The sequence below is a fragment of the Scophthalmus maximus genome, chromosome 20 (assembly GCF_022379125.1).
Source record: "Scophthalmus maximus strain ysfricsl-2021 chromosome 20, ASM2237912v1, whole genome shotgun sequence".
In the NCBI taxonomy this organism is placed as follows: Eukaryota; Metazoa; Chordata; class Actinopteri; order Pleuronectiformes; family Scophthalmidae; genus Scophthalmus; species Scophthalmus maximus.
The window spans coordinates 16,818,772-16,834,039 of NC_061534.1; the positions used below are offsets into that span (position 1 = coordinate 16,818,772).

At 45.2% G+C, this 15,268-nt stretch overlaps 1 protein-coding gene across 7 annotated transcripts in view; it reads right to left on the reverse strand.

Annotated features, from left to right (window-relative positions):
• Positions 1–6,159: 6,159 nt before the first annotated feature.
• LOC118285155 (DNA-binding protein SATB1) overlaps positions 6,160–15,268 on the reverse strand; it is a 60,575-nt gene continuing 51,466 nt past the window's right edge. For all 7 annotated transcript variants that reach the window (XM_035608585.2, XM_035608586.2, XM_035608580.2 and 4 more), the window contains 2 exons: positions 10,294–10,503; positions 6,160–8,281 (listed from right to left, as the gene is read on the reverse strand). In XM_035608585.2, the coding sequence (XP_035464478.1) occupies positions 7,646–8,281; positions 10,294–10,503 (846 nt within the window). In that variant the 3' untranslated portion in view covers positions 6,160–7,645. The remainder of the gene's footprint in view (positions 8,282–10,293; positions 10,504–15,268) is intronic.

Here is a 15,268-nt window from a genome sequence, read left to right on the forward strand (position 1 = left end):
GGTGGAGCCATTAGTTGATCAGACAGAGTTTAAGAGGTTTTAAACAACCAACAATGTGGATTTAACTCGGTTGCCAGTATCAGAGACGTTATTAAACCTTCAACCTTTCTTCTTCTTCCTACCAGCGGTTAAAGTTGAGTTGCGGCACAAAGGAGGGGGATAGATGTTCACTTATGCACCATAGCGGTTTCGGAAAAAGGTTTGACACCGGAGGATTTAACTTCTTCTCCCCTGAAATCAACCGTTCATTAGCAATAAACAATTTCTCCTCGCTATCTAATTGGCATCGCATTTGTCAAGATACAGTTAAAGACTCTGCTTAATCAATTAAACATGAAATAGCACCTTCTCCGAGTGTTTGAGAATACAGATGTAACCGCTGAGTTCGTTCCACACACACACACACACACACACACACACCCCGACACCCCGACACCTCCACCCCACCCTCTAAAAAAAACAACCCAGCACCAGGTTTAATAAGATTTGTTCTCTTTATCACTTTAATTAGCACCTCCCTCCTGTCCCCTTTGCAAATGAGGGGTAGGTGAGGGGGTTCGGGATTTGATGACTTAAAATGCACACAGCTAACGACTTATTCATACCCCGCGCAGCTGTTAAGGCAGTCAAACTGCTTCTTCTCCGTTCTCCCCCCTTTGCTCGTCGGGGAGAGGGAGGCGGCAAGAGGCCTCACAACTGCTCCATTATCTTGGTGGAGAAGCTCTCTGATTCAAAAAAAATGGCCACAAATTTCCACCATTCACCTGTAACGGGGGAGATTTACCGCCATTCATATCTCCCGCTCGGGATCTTTTGCCCGGAACTTAAGGCCGTTTTCATGCAGCCCCGTCCCGCCCGTGAAGAAGTAGGCGTTGCGTAAGAAGGCAGGGCGTGAAACTAAAAAGAAAGCACCTGACTTCTTGAAAAGCTGTTTCTGTTCAGAGCGACGAGCACATTTCCGTGCGGGCGTACGTATGCGAGCGTGCTCCACTATTGCCCATCTGTCACTGTGCAATTATGATCAGAGGAGAGAAGTGCCTGAATGAAGTAGCCGCACCTCAGCTCCCATGCAGATTGCCGACCAGGACGTGTCAACTTCCCCTGGATCAGCATCCCCGCGACAGGGAGATCACAACTCACATCTGCAAACACCGACCGGCACAGATGCGAGCATGCTTTGCCTAAATCCACTGAATTAAGTATAGTAAGGTTCAAATATTGCAGAGGTCCTACATGGTATGAGGACATTTAGGAATATGAGAGGAAGAAGACTGAACGGGACTCTTTACCCTCTTGTTTTGGGAATTTTGTTGGAAAGGTGAAACGCTCCGGGGACAGGTTTTTTGAAAAAGTCCAAATTCTGTGAAAAGGCTCACACCTTAAATCCATCAGTTTACCTGCCGAGATGCTTCCAGCTCTCTGGTTTATGCATTTCCATATATTAAAAAAAAAAAAAACAACTGAATATAATGTGCATGCTATTCAGACTGACAAGTGGGAGGCACTTTGACACGCCTGAAGCGCGCCTGAAAAACTGTGATGCAACTTTCCCTGTTGAGTCTGTTTTGGTCAATGCACGAGTGGAACCATCGTGACAAGTGGCGTCTGCCGAGTGGTTCTGTTCATCGACGAGTTATTGCTTTTAAAATGAAAGTGGGGAGACAGGTTTGGAAAGGGAAAATGGGTTCAATTAGTACTTCACATAACAAGAGGCCACTTCAGCTAAATTCCTAGGAAATGAACAACAGGCCGCAGACTCAATAAATAGAGATGAGATGATTTTTACTGTATCCTCCCCCCCCCCCCCCCCCCCCCCCCCCCCCCCCCCCCCCCCCCCCCCCCCCCCCCCCCCCCACCCCCTGCAGGCTGCAGAGTCAGTTATTTATTATTCCTTACCATGAAAGAAAGAAAGCAGCGCAACCAACATTGATATTTTACCTCATTGTGGACTGATTTCTTCTTTTGCTTTCCCCAAATTAACTTTGAAGACAACAGGGTTCTTTGGGAGCTTCAGTAAATCCGTCCGTCCGTCCGCTGCACAGCATCATGCTTGAGATACCTGAATTGTAAATAGAGGTAGAAGGTCCGAGCAACCGCGGTGCCGCGGCTGGGATTGTTGTGTCTGCCTCCAAACTTTGGACAAAAGCTGTTATGTCTGAGAGCGGGGAGCGAGGTGAGGTCTGCGAACTTTCAGGAAGCACCTGAATAAAAGTGCTGGGCAGCTCGCAGAAAATCTGAATCAGTGTTAATAAAATCAATCAGCATAAGACAAGTGTATATGTGCCCCCAGCCCCCCCGCCTTTTTTTTCTAGAAATCAGCATGAATATTCATGTGAGCGTGATGTTGCTGAATTAATGTGATCAGAAGGACGGTTTCGATCCCCGGTGAGTTGGTTCATGTTTAATCTTGTTTCCCCGAATCCGAAAGGCAAAGAGCAGGAGGGGAGGGGGAGAAGGCAGCTCCGTGATTAATGTTATCAATTTCCACGACTCTAACCTTCAGCTTCCGCTTCTCCAAATTTGGAGGTTGAGAAAAAGAAAACCTCTCATTTTTATTACTCATTTATCTATTCATTTTCATGTTCGGCTCCGACCAAACGGCTCGGCACACGAGAGTGAGAGGGAGAGAAGTTTCCGATATACGTTGGGGGGGGGTCCCGTGGAGATTGCTATGATTAGAATAACTTTATTAGGCTTTCTGCTGCATTTCCTGTTTGATTTACCTTGCAGTCCCAAGGGCTCGTGGGTGGGCACTGAGGACTCCCCTGCACGGAGCCGGACCTGCCAATGTTGTGCTGCGGCAACCTGGGTGTAACGTCCCCATTAAGATCTATCGCGGGCCCGTGAACGCTCCGCGTGCAGCACACTGGCGCGTCAGCAAGGGACAACAATCCTCGGCGGCACTGCGTTGGGGTTAGAGCACCGCCATAGTTCTGATCCCTGGGGCCTTATCGAAATGAACGTTTGGGGATTGCGGACCAAACCGATGCGTTTCGCCGACAGCAAAGAGCACGATGACAGTAACGGATCAAATCCAAGTCATGCTTCTTATCTCAATTTGAGGGAGATTCTCCCGTCAAGGGCCAAACTGTGTGACCCCATGTTCGGGGGGTCGGGGCTTCATCACGGGATCCCAGCTCATGTTTCACGTCTTGTCCATTGTCGCCCCCCAGACATGATCAGCTGCCGGCAACGCAACGATACGTCCTCATGATTCTGTTCAAACGGGAGGATTTTTTTGTCGGGGACTAATTGTCGAACGTTGTGTTGAATTAGGCTGATGAGGGGAAAGCGCTGGCTCAAGTATCACATGCGGCAGATTATGTGTGATGGAAAAAACGTGGAGGGGACGGAGGCCGGCCGAGCGCTGAGCCTGCAGAGACACTTCCCAGTCTGACGGAGCTCGGAGCTCTCGGAGTCGTTAACCGACGTGGGACGCCAAACGGGGGGGGGGGGGAAGAAATAATGCGATGCGCGCTTCATCTGCGTTCGACGAAAAAGCCCAAACTCCCGTTTCCTTCAAGTGGCCTGTGAAGTGTTAATGTGCCTAGTTGATTGACACCTCCACGAGCACTCTGGGGGTTTGTTTGGCGGTGGCGCGTGAACACGTTCTTCCGACGTGTCCGTCTTGCCGAAGTGCGACGAAAGAAAAGGAAAGAAAATAACATTGTCGGGGAAAACTTGAACCTTTCAGAAGTCTTTAACGTTTGACTGTTTCTGCTGAGCATTTTTTTTCGCCAAGTGGTAACTGTACTTTTACCAGTACAGTTACCGTAGCACTGTACTAAAGTACACCTCTGAGCCTCTGGATGTCGGAGCATTTCCTTTTTTATACTTTTGCTTCACCACATTTTAAAAGAAAACGCTGTACTTTTTACTCCGCTGCATTTGTTGTGGACGAAGTTCCGTTGCGTTACAAACATAAAATAGGAATTGTTTGGAACCAGAGTCTCGACACCGGCGGTGCTGTTGGAACTGAGCAGGAGGCTGGGACGGCTTTCATGGGAGGGGGGCCGCGCCTCCCCAGTCGAGGTGGTGAAGAGGAAAAAGGTGGGAAACCAGGCCTTTGTTGATTGGTTAAAGGCGAGCGCGCCAGGTTGGGATTGGACGGTGGAGCTCGGGACAAATGAGGGGCCTGTGATAACGAGCGGCTGCAGCATTGAAATGCTGATTACACATTGGTGCGTCGGTACTAATGAATCAAGGGCATAATCATTTTATAATATGAGTTATCTTTGATCCTTTGAGTGCGTTTTTTTTCCCGGGCTTTTCTTTGAGTGACAATTTGAGAGTTGACTTGTGACATCGCACTGCTGCTTTTTAATGCAGCAGTTTACGGATATGAGGCAAATCCCCAATGTTTCCAAATTTCCCCACATAATTTATCCTTTAAATTGTTACCACCTCAATCATTAGCAGACAGAACTTATTCACATTTATATGAAATGCACATCTGACTCCTGTTTTGCTCGCTGCCTCCTCTGACAGCCAAATATTTTTGAAAATAGACACCTGTGAATCACAAGTGCGTTAAAATGGGGCGTCTGCGTCACATGTATCATTTTTCTACAAATATCACAAGAAGAGAGCGTTTGTGCTTTTTGTGTGGCGAATCGCAGAATGACGTGGCATCGTCTACAGTATGAAGGCTTATTCCTCTTTGGGAAACTTCTGTTGTGTAGCCTGCTAATTTTTAAAATTATTTTATTTCTTTTAAATAGGCAACAGCATGACAAGCCCCGGGTAAGAGAGTCAGTGATTCATCAGTCACCATTCTTGTTGTAATTATGATTTCTATTTTGACATCTGGGGAAGTCTTTGAAGTGTGTGTGTGTGTGTGTGTGTGTGTGTGTGTGTGTGTGATGCTGCAGAGAGCCAGCGAAATAAAGGCCTAATGGAGATGGAATTTGAAAAACTGTTCTGTGCTCGCCAGTCTTCTCCGAGCGATCGGGCCACGATACCCGGCCATGGCCAAAACTCCAGCGCACAAGTGGAGCTCGGGCGTCGGGGGGAGACAGCGATCGTGAACCCCCCTCGACCTGTGATCCGCTTCGACGAAGCCACGACTGCTGAAAACGTGCCTTTGCAGGGTTATTTGTGGACGGTGGTTGCCGAAAAAACCCTTTTTGAAGTCGTGTCTTAACTTGATTGTTTGTATTTACAAGTTTTCCCCTTTACCCAGAAATCCTCTCCACAAGACTCCTTGTGACCGCCGCCAAGCTCGAGAGAAAAGTTCTTAAGTCATCTTCGTCGAAAAGCCCTTCGCTAAGGACGAGGCAAACGTGGCTGATCCCTGTGAAAACAGTGATAATGAGGAGCATTACGCCGGAGCTCTTGGTGCCTTCCCCTCTTGTAATGTCAAAATCGGGAAGTTATGACGCTTGGCGGCGCCTCTCTACGTCGTGACGCATTAACTATTATCCCCCCCCGGCGTCTGACACTTCTGTGTGATCTGTTTTGTGCCATTTCTCTTTTCCTCTGAACACACACAATGTTACACTCTGCCTTTTTTTTATTTATGGAAAAGGGAGGAAAAAAAAAAAGAAGAAGAGAAAAAGAGCAGAACACCAAGGGGAACGCCGGGCCCAGACCGGCTGGCACATTGCTCAGGGTGCTAACAGGAGAGGGGATTCTCCTCGAGGTGCAGACACCCAGGCCCCACCTGGGGTTCACAGTGAGGCCGGGACACGTGCGCTGTTTTACACCTTGACTTCCTGCAGAGGGGGCTTCGCCGTTACAGGTGTTCACACCCAACATTTTCTTTATTTCAGATTTTCACAGCTGCTTCAGATACACTCAGCAGGAGAGGAGACCCCGGTACAGTCGGTTCAAGGGGAAGAGGCGCGACAGAACGTTGGTTTCACTTTTTTTTCCACGGTGAGCTCTTGCACAAACTTCCAAATATATTTACAGTAATAAAAACAATCAAGGATTCATAAGATGTGATATTTACAGTTATTACAAATAGCGTGTTCAGTCGACTGCAGCCGGATGAGTCAGTAACTGGAGCTGATATCTCAGCAGTGGGTTTTAAAACAATTCACATTGCTTCGCTCTTTCTTTTTTTCTTGTTTCCAGAGGAAGGAGAAGAAAAAAAAAGAAAAAAAGCCCCTCCGGTGTCAAAAGAGTCTGGTCAAGTTAATGCCAAGAAATCTGTGGTACAATACAAACAGTTTAATTGTGTAATTAACAATCAATAACCACTTCTAGTTAGAACATTTCTGAAGAAAGGAACCGAGAAACACTTATAAAACAGTCAGTCGTAACAAAATAACTGGTGTTTTCTCATCGAAATAAACTCATAAAAAAAGAAACACTTTTGTACAGAATATTTTTACAGGAATAGTTTTTTTCGAGTTGGATTGTTAACCAAAGGAAGACACATCGCAGACATTGATTTTTCACACAGATTGCATATGTTTTTCTTTCTAAGGTGTTCTATAGGTTAGTCGTTTTACCTAAGCTTATTTGCATGATAGTAAAAATTGCATACAACATTAATCGTGAAGCTTGTAGCATGAGTTGCTTGACATACAGCACTTTTTTTATAGGCAACCTTTAAAGCACATTTCTCCATTTAAAACGTTTAAGACACTTTGTTTTTACTGCCCATCGAAATTACATTTATAAATAAGAAGAAGGAAAAAAAAAAAAGGTTGGTGGAATTAAAAAAGCGCTACGTAACATAAACTTAAAAAAAAAAAGTAATTACATCGGAAACACTGCATGAACTGCAAATAAATAATGTCGGACAACATAAACATGGTGTAATTCACATTTCTAATTGTGTGGCAATTCAGAAAGTTACAGTGACAAAGGTTTTGCAAAATAATCTAACATCGGCAGTGCCGTATAGTACAAGGCATTTGTTGGCATAGTTTCTTTAAGACTGTATTTTTTTTTACAGTTACAATATATGTATATATATATATATATATATATATATAGAGATTTATTTATTTATATTTCCTCCCTAACAAACAATATGTAAAGACTGAGCTTTCTTAGAGATGCACCTGGGCTGGAGTGAGCCATAATCACCCTTATGCGCTTTTGAAAAGAATAACTCATCTGCCAGCAGGCTCCAGACTTGATACCTCATGATTAAGGCCTTGTCAACCACTTGGTCCTCAATTACATTTTTTTTTTTTTTTTAGAAAAAATCCAGTTAAACATCACATACGTAAACACCTATCAAAGTCCTATCAAACTCCAGGGGGACTTTTTTTTTTCTTTTTAAATATAATCAGTAGCTCAAAAAAGATAAAGTAAGTCAGTGTAAAACAACAGACATAGAGTGCAGTCAGCAAATATCCACGGCAACATACTTAGAATAATTTTTTGTGCAGATTATTTAAATGATGCATCAGTCTTTACAGTGAATAATACAAGTTTTACAAAATCCAAAAAGTAGTACTTGAGTCTGAAATGGGCTTTCCAGTGTGTGAGCACTCACTTCACAATCGCCTGTCAGTCTGCAACTGATACAGTATATATAAACACTCCTCATACAGTCCGTACACGGTGCTGAGTAAAAACACTACTTTTCTTTATTTGCAGGGTGGTGGTTCTGTGTCGGCCGGAGCGTCGTCAGTCTGTGTTTGCGCAGGAAAAACTGTCTGTAGACGTTCAGGCGACAGGAGTCCTACTCCTTGGCCTCGTGCTCTGACTCGGACTGGGCCTCGGGGCCTCGACCCAGCTGCTCTTCGAGCTTGATGGAGAAGATGGTGTTGTTGGTCTGCGTGCTGTCGTCCAGCTCCTTCAGCAGCTCACTGCTCTCCCTGAAGTCCGTCAGCTCCTCCTCGAAGGCGGGGCTGCTGCTGCTGCTGCTGCTGTTGGTGTTGGTGGTGGCCGCCGTGCTGTTGTTGATGTTGTGACTGGGCTCCTTGGGCGCCTTGGCTGGGTGACTGACGTAGAAGCGCTGGCTCTGGAAGAACTTGATGATGGTGAGCTTGGGCAGGTCCAGCTGGGCCGACAGGGTGTGGATGGCCTCCTCGTCGGGGTACAGGCCCACGTCCTGGATGAAGCTCTGCAGGATGCCCAAAGCCTCCAGGGAGATCTTCCCGCCACCGGTGCGGGACTTCATGCTCCCTCCGCGGCTGCCCTCGTCCTCCGTCTCGGCCGGAGAGGCGGTGGAGGGTTGGCGAGGCGGCAACCGGGGGCCGGTGGTGGGCTGCTGTTGCTGCAAAGGCTGCAGGGACAAAAGAGGTTGGGAGGGGTGCTGGAGAGACAGGGAGGGCTGGTGGTGGTGCTGCTGCTGCTGCGACTGGGGCGGCCCAGCCTGCAGTGGTGGGGGGGGGGGGGGGGGGGGGGGGGGGGGGGGGGGGGGGGGGGGGAGGGAAAAAGGGGGGAAGAGAGAGGAAACGGGGATGTTATCAGTGAACACTTATCTGAGCCTTAATAAGGCCTTTCATTAAAATCAATTGAGTTGTGAGGGAAAATGGGCTCGTTGTGTATGGAACAGGCTCTTGGTTGAAGGAATTTTCCATGTAATGTCTCATTGAATGTAATCAGTTCTGCAGATATGTTTTTTTTTCCTTTTTGGGGGGTGGGAGATTGTGTCTCTCTCATTGTGGGGGTAGCAGAGGCATTGGCACGCACACACGCACACACACACACACACAAACTCAGAAAACACAATCAGCCCTCCATTGAGTGGGAACTCGCAGGGAAACTGGCCCCCTATTATAGCCTCTGCTGCTTATCAGGCTCTATTGCCCGGCAGTGATAAACAAGCTCCCCGTGCACAATTCACGTTTGCGATGGACTGGCTGATTTGCCGCAGTTTGAGAATGCTATCGATGGCTTTCACTCTGCCGTCAGAATCCCGTTAGTGTAAACACATGACACATTAGTCGTGAAATGTCTCATTGTGCGGCTGGAGAGGCGGCGAGTGGGCCACTCGTGGTCCCTGTTGACCCCAGCGAAATGGGTGCTCTTTTATTTTCATTTGTGAGTCAGACACTGCAGAATAGGTGTTTCGTAATGAAGTTTGCAAAGCAGCAGTCAGCAGCGACTCTCTGCCAGCTGCATAAATGCACCCAAAGATGTGATTTTACAGTACCAATATACTGAGCTATCATAGTTCTTGTTGCGCAAATGTGAGCTAATTTGGCTAATGCATCGTGTTACTGAGGGGGACGGGCAAAAAATATTCAAACACTAGTCTCTTATGGGCAGTGTAAAACTGAACCATTAAATCAGAAATAATCCCATTTCATCAATCTACCGCTATTTCTGTTTGCATGCAAAGTATGCACACAACGCCCCCCCTTTCCATATCTGCCGCTGAAATTGATTTCTAAGAGAAATCCTATTACCTTATTTATATCAGTAAATGGCAGCCTTTGTGAAAACACTGGCCATGTATCCAAGTAACCAAATAACTAATCAGCCGCTCAGCTGTGGCTCAGACTTTTAATAGAAGTATTATTGTACTTCATTAAGATATTTCGACCGTTAACGGAGCCCGCGTGTTATTTCCTATTCATCTGCCAGATGTCTCCTATGAAGCGGCTTTGTTAAATAAGTTCAGGCTAATGACATCGTTACAGCTTCCTCTGAAGAGTGGAACTTTTAAGTGTTGCTTTGTTTCAAATTAACAAGAGTTCATAAAAATTCCCAAGTGTTGTTTATTACAAATTCCTAAAATTTGTCGAGATTAAATGAAAGTGTGGGGGGGGGTTAAATGTTTTTCACTTATTTGTTTCTGGTACATGGACCAGAAACAAATAAGTAACAGCTACAATTAGCAGAGTGTTTGTTTCTGTCGCACTTGCACCATGTAAACACTAATTGAGTTTGCAGCTATTATTTTCATTTTCAGTTATTCATAGATTATTATCTTAATTATTTGTTCTTTCATCAAACAGTCTACAAAAAAAGTGAGAAATCATCATCATTTCCTTTATCCACTGTCGACATCTTGAGATTTCTTATCTCGAAATCTGATACTGTAGTTGCAGATATATATATATATATATTTTTTTTTTTAATTGACTAATTGATTAATCATCTAATCAAGAGTGAAAATGTGTGGATCAACATTTTTGAAAAAGTGTGTGATTCATACCTTTTTGTGATGTGGTGTTTTTTTTATGTCTTATTAATAAATCCAGTTTCCTCAGAAAAAAAAGCTGAATCTTAATTAAAGTCACGTATAAACGCAGACATCCACTTAATGTCTCCAGTGTGTTTGTATCTTGAAGAAACCTGGAAACATGACACGATGCCCCGAGCTGAGTGTGACTCCGTGCCCGGCACCTGGCACCAGACACACTGCGTCCTGCTCACCTGTAGCTGGTCACTGGAAATGTGCATCAGGTGCGACGGCCGCTCGCTGTGGTGCTGCTGCTGCCCGGCGCTGCTCTCCTGCTCGTAGATGGCGTCGCGTTCGACCTGCGCGAGGCTCAGGAAGCGGCGGATCATGGAGAGGTTCTCCCAGAGCGTCCGGTTCTCCGGAGACGGATCCTCCTTCCAGCGGAGCAGCTCGCAGAGCCAGCCCTGAAGGACGGGGGGATTAGAGAAGGGGGAGCAGGTCGGTGAGTTGATGTGGCCTCTGGATTCAAATGTGTGCACAGGTCAAAAGAATGTCGTGTGGATTGTTTTTGCTTTGGACTGCTGCCGTCTTGTAGTGATTCACTTCTCCTGCTCTTAAAAATAGAGAAAAGTTGCTTCTGAGGGAGACATTGACGAGCAGAGATGAAAAACATCCGACGACACAATTTCAAGTGATTTAAGTCATTAAAAGGAAAGAACAATTCAATGTCCTTCCCGTATTAAAATAAAACTAAAACTACACACTGAACAACATATTATTTCACAATAGCTGCACCTGCAGTTAGTGTGTGTGTGTGTGTTTTTTTTTCTGCCACAGCTGAAGGCGAAGTCGTGAATTAGCCAAGGTCAAGCAACACAGCGAGAAGGAAGGAACAATTTAACGTGACGCGCGCGCATGTGGAGCAGCAGCAGCACCCTTGGGAGGAGGCGAGTGACTCCCGTGTTTGAAACACTCCAGCAGAGGGCCATGAAAGACAGAGCCGAGGAAGAGTCGAAGGAAAAGTACAACTTCATATGCTTTATTTGATAGATGCAACGTGCGCACAATGAGAGTGACCTCGACAGCTGAAAGACTGACAGCTGGATAGAAAGGCAGAATGGACTCACTTGTAGTTTCATAAATTGTTTATGTATCACACGAGATGTAGTACGACTAAGTAAAAAAACAATTGGGATGGGATTTTAACATGATTTTATATGATCAAAATGTTGTTCTTTAAAGTAACATTCCTAAGAAAAATGTATTTCGATAAACCATCCAGCACAGTTCATTGTGTTAAACGTCACTTTGATTATTTTAAATGGGATTTTGACAAAGTGAGGTTCGAGGAAATTGTAAACTTCACTTTTCACTTTTTAAAAATTATTTCACGGACATTGAAAAAAATGGAGAGATTAATCAATAATGAAAATGGCCATCACTTGCAGCTTACGATTCAAACTAACAACTTGTCTTTTATTTCTGATCCTGTGAGTACTTTTGTCATCTTAAAAGCTAATATCATCGATTCTCCAAATCATCCAATGTTCAGTTCATACACTTTTTTGAATAAAGCAAAATAACAAAATGTCCCCACGCTGCTCGGGTTGTCTGCAGTCTCAGGGTTATTAGTCACATTTTTTTTTCACAGCAGACGTGATTGGACCAAAATAGTTTTGTGCAGTTGGGAAACAATGAAACTGGTGAAATGTGTAATTTACCAAATTAACTGTTTGCCCTAACTTTAGGCAGAAGAACAATTTGGTGATCTACATGTGTTACAGTGTTAATTGTAGAATGACAAATGAGTTTTTCCTAAATGAGAAGCTCAACAGGCTTCACCCGCGGTGATGGCAGCGGGTCGGAATGTTGTGGTCTGTCGCCCCGAGTCACGATATGAGACGTTTTTGGACACTCGGATCGCCGTGTCAGTCTCGGTTCCCGAATCTGGACACCCCTGAGTGGGATTCTTTGGAATAAATACAGAAAAATAGGAGCTTCTCACAATTTCAAATGACTCAAATGTGTATCTGTGTTTGCTCACTGAGCTGGGCGATACACCGAGGAGTCACGACGGCACAGACAGAAGGACTCTGCAGGGGTTGAGTGATGTGGTCACCCAGGCTGAGACGTGACAAACCGACCTCAGCAGGCCAGTGTGTGTGTGTGTGTGTGTGTGAGTAAGAACAACACACTACAGAGCTGTGTGGGAGAACCAAGAGGAGAGGGGGAAGAATCTGTAGTGAAACTACAACAAAGCTGTAAAGGGACAAGAGTGGACGAAGGAGGGAGTGACTGAGGAGTGTAACCGGCGTGAAGGAAAACGCAGCGTCAAAGAGAAGCAGTGGGGTGAGAGCGTGTATGCATGTGTGTGTGTGTGTGTGCTACAGAGGGCTACTCGCTCAGCCGGGTACTCCATCCTGGCAGAGTGACAGAGCGGCGCTGTAATCTCCCGGCCAGTGCGCGGCAGCACCTTTCATTTCCACGGGATTACACCGCGCTGCTGGTCCGCACACAGACACACGCGCATGCACACACACACACAGAGGGCAGTGCCACGTCGCCACGCTGCATGCAAGAGATAACTCAGCAGTTTGGTTGTCCCCCGTTCCAACTCCTCCCATAAGCCACATCAAACCCAGGAGGGGGGGGGGGGGGGGGGGGGGTTTGGAGCAAGCCGGGAGGGGGGAGAAAGAGGGAGTGGGAGACGCAGGGGGAGGGAGGGGAGCGGGGAAGAGGGGGCCGTAAAGCTAGCGAGCTCGCATGCCCACCTTGTTCCTTTGCCACGTTTATTGTTGCGTTTTTAATTTGCATGCAGAGGGATTTGGATGGCGCTCTAGTTGGGCTGTCTGTGGTTTCAGCTGATTCGGTAGTGAGGGAGAACACACACACACACACACACACACACGACAAAACACAAACAGACGCGCACAAAACCACCACGCACCATCTTGTCAAAGCCAGGGAAACAGTACCGCGGCCCGACGATGGAGTAATCCAACTCAAACACTCCCCAAACCAGCAGGATTAAACCCAAAGTAGCAGAGCCAAACAAACAAAAGGCACAACGTGAACCCCATTTCAATGCCAGGAAGTCCATTTGATGAAATAAAGTAGAGAGAGCCTATGAGTTCACGAGTGCGAAGGTTTGCTTGTGCCGCCGCCTCTCTACTTGTGCTGCTGCGCGTGTTTGATCCTTTCTACGCTTTCTTCAAGCCGACATTCAGCCTTCCCAGAAGAACCCGTTTGGTTTTTGGGTTGGTTTTTTTTAATGTTCTGTATGTCGAACAGCAGTTAGCACTGTGGACAGTGGACAGTCAGCATTTTCCATGGCAGTTTCAAGAGCTTTGCTTGTGTTTGTCTAATTGCATTGCTTCCACAGGCCAGCCAGAGGCGGGGGGCCGGGTACAGCGAGACAAAGAGGGGGAGGATCTCCTGTTTAAAAGTTAAACTTCAAAAGAAACAAGAACCGTTACAAAGTCGACGAGTGACACTTGTTTCCTCCTAAATTCCTTCGAAAAACTTGAAGCGGTGTGAAATTGATTTGACATCAAACTCACTTATCTATGACTATTCTTTCCCTAAATCGACGAGACTTTAACATTCCCGCACTTTGGTGATATTACCATACTGCCCCCCCCCCCCCCCCCTTTATTGTTTAATGTGATTTGCTGAGCCTCTCCACCGCAGCTGACGAGCACCAACCGCTCTTGATTGGATCACGGAACCCGCTGCCCCTGCTGCTAAAGTGTTCCAACGCGGTCCAGGAAATACACCGAAAAAAAATCTAGGGCTCTTCAATCCAGTGCGCTCGGCGTTTTGTTGGAGATCATTAAGGACTCTCTATAAATAAACAGAACAGGTAGTTCAGAACAGGCCATCGCGCTGTCGACTCGCCGCACAACAACTCCCGTCCTGTCAAGAAACGTTCTTGTGTCACCAGCTGCGGCCGCAGACGACTGACACTTACAGTAGAAGACTGACCAGGTGGATGATTATCACGGAGAGCAAACCTTCTCTCCTAGTAGAATCATTAGACACTGAAATATATGATTTTTTTGTTTTTGGTATATAAACACACCAGCACTTAGACTGTTTGAATCTCATACCTCTCATCAGCCCACTCTCCACAAAACCGCAGGCAGCCACTTCCACTAACAATGTCAGGCAGCCTGAGTTAAAGCAAAGTGTCCATCAGGAAACGACAGACAGTCGGAGTTAATGACTGAATGAATTTCCATTGGTCGGGATAAACGGCTTCTCGTGTTTCTCTGTGAGTAGGTTTGTTAACATGCTCGTCATAAAAAACTGCAGCAGTCGAGTCCTCTTGTTCCCCTGCAGTTGAGAAATCATTGAAGACATTTTTTTTTTTTAAAAACAACAACTTGCTGTCTCTCACAGCATTTAATTTTGGCTGTCAACAGTGTTGAAATGATCCATAATCTATTATCTGTTATGTGATAAAAAATGTCCACTGTCTTGGATTTGAGGATTTTATCAGCTATTGCTTATTATCAGTGTTTTATTCTTACAGTTTTTGTTTTTTTTTACATTTTAATGACTAAACTTTGAGTCTTACATTTGAAAATATAAATGAATGTGTATATATATATACATATGTATACTACATTCATTTTTTAAATGACGCTTTTGTTTAAATAGACTTAAAGTAAAAGCATACAAAATTATAAATGCACCCTAACCCTAAACAGCAAACATCCCATGGTGAAAATGCATACATATTAAAAAAAAACAATTAATAGACTAATCAATTCATAATGGAAATAAAGAGCAGAACAATGTATGATCAGAATAATTTCAACCCTCGTTTAGCCCCATTATCATGCAAAAAGAGTTCTGAAATTCTTAGACAGGGGTTAGATGCTTTTCAAGGTGAGAAGACTTAAAACAAAAAAACGTTTGGCAAATAATAATAAAAAAAATTTAAGTCCAACAAACCACTTAATTGCATGTCATTACATACAGTAAATTAAATTGTATTTGTTGTGAATGACTTTATCTTTTTGATCAAATAAATATTCTACGGCTCCTAACAGGCCTACAAGTAAAACAGTGATGATATTACAGAAGTGATGATGTTGATGAAATTAGTGACTGTCAAGTTGTTGTTTTTTCCCTTTAAAAAAATTGCACATTTCTACATGTCACTTTTGTTTGTGTAGCAGATCACAGAATGACATCCTCATGAAACTGCTTAAGAAACTTGGC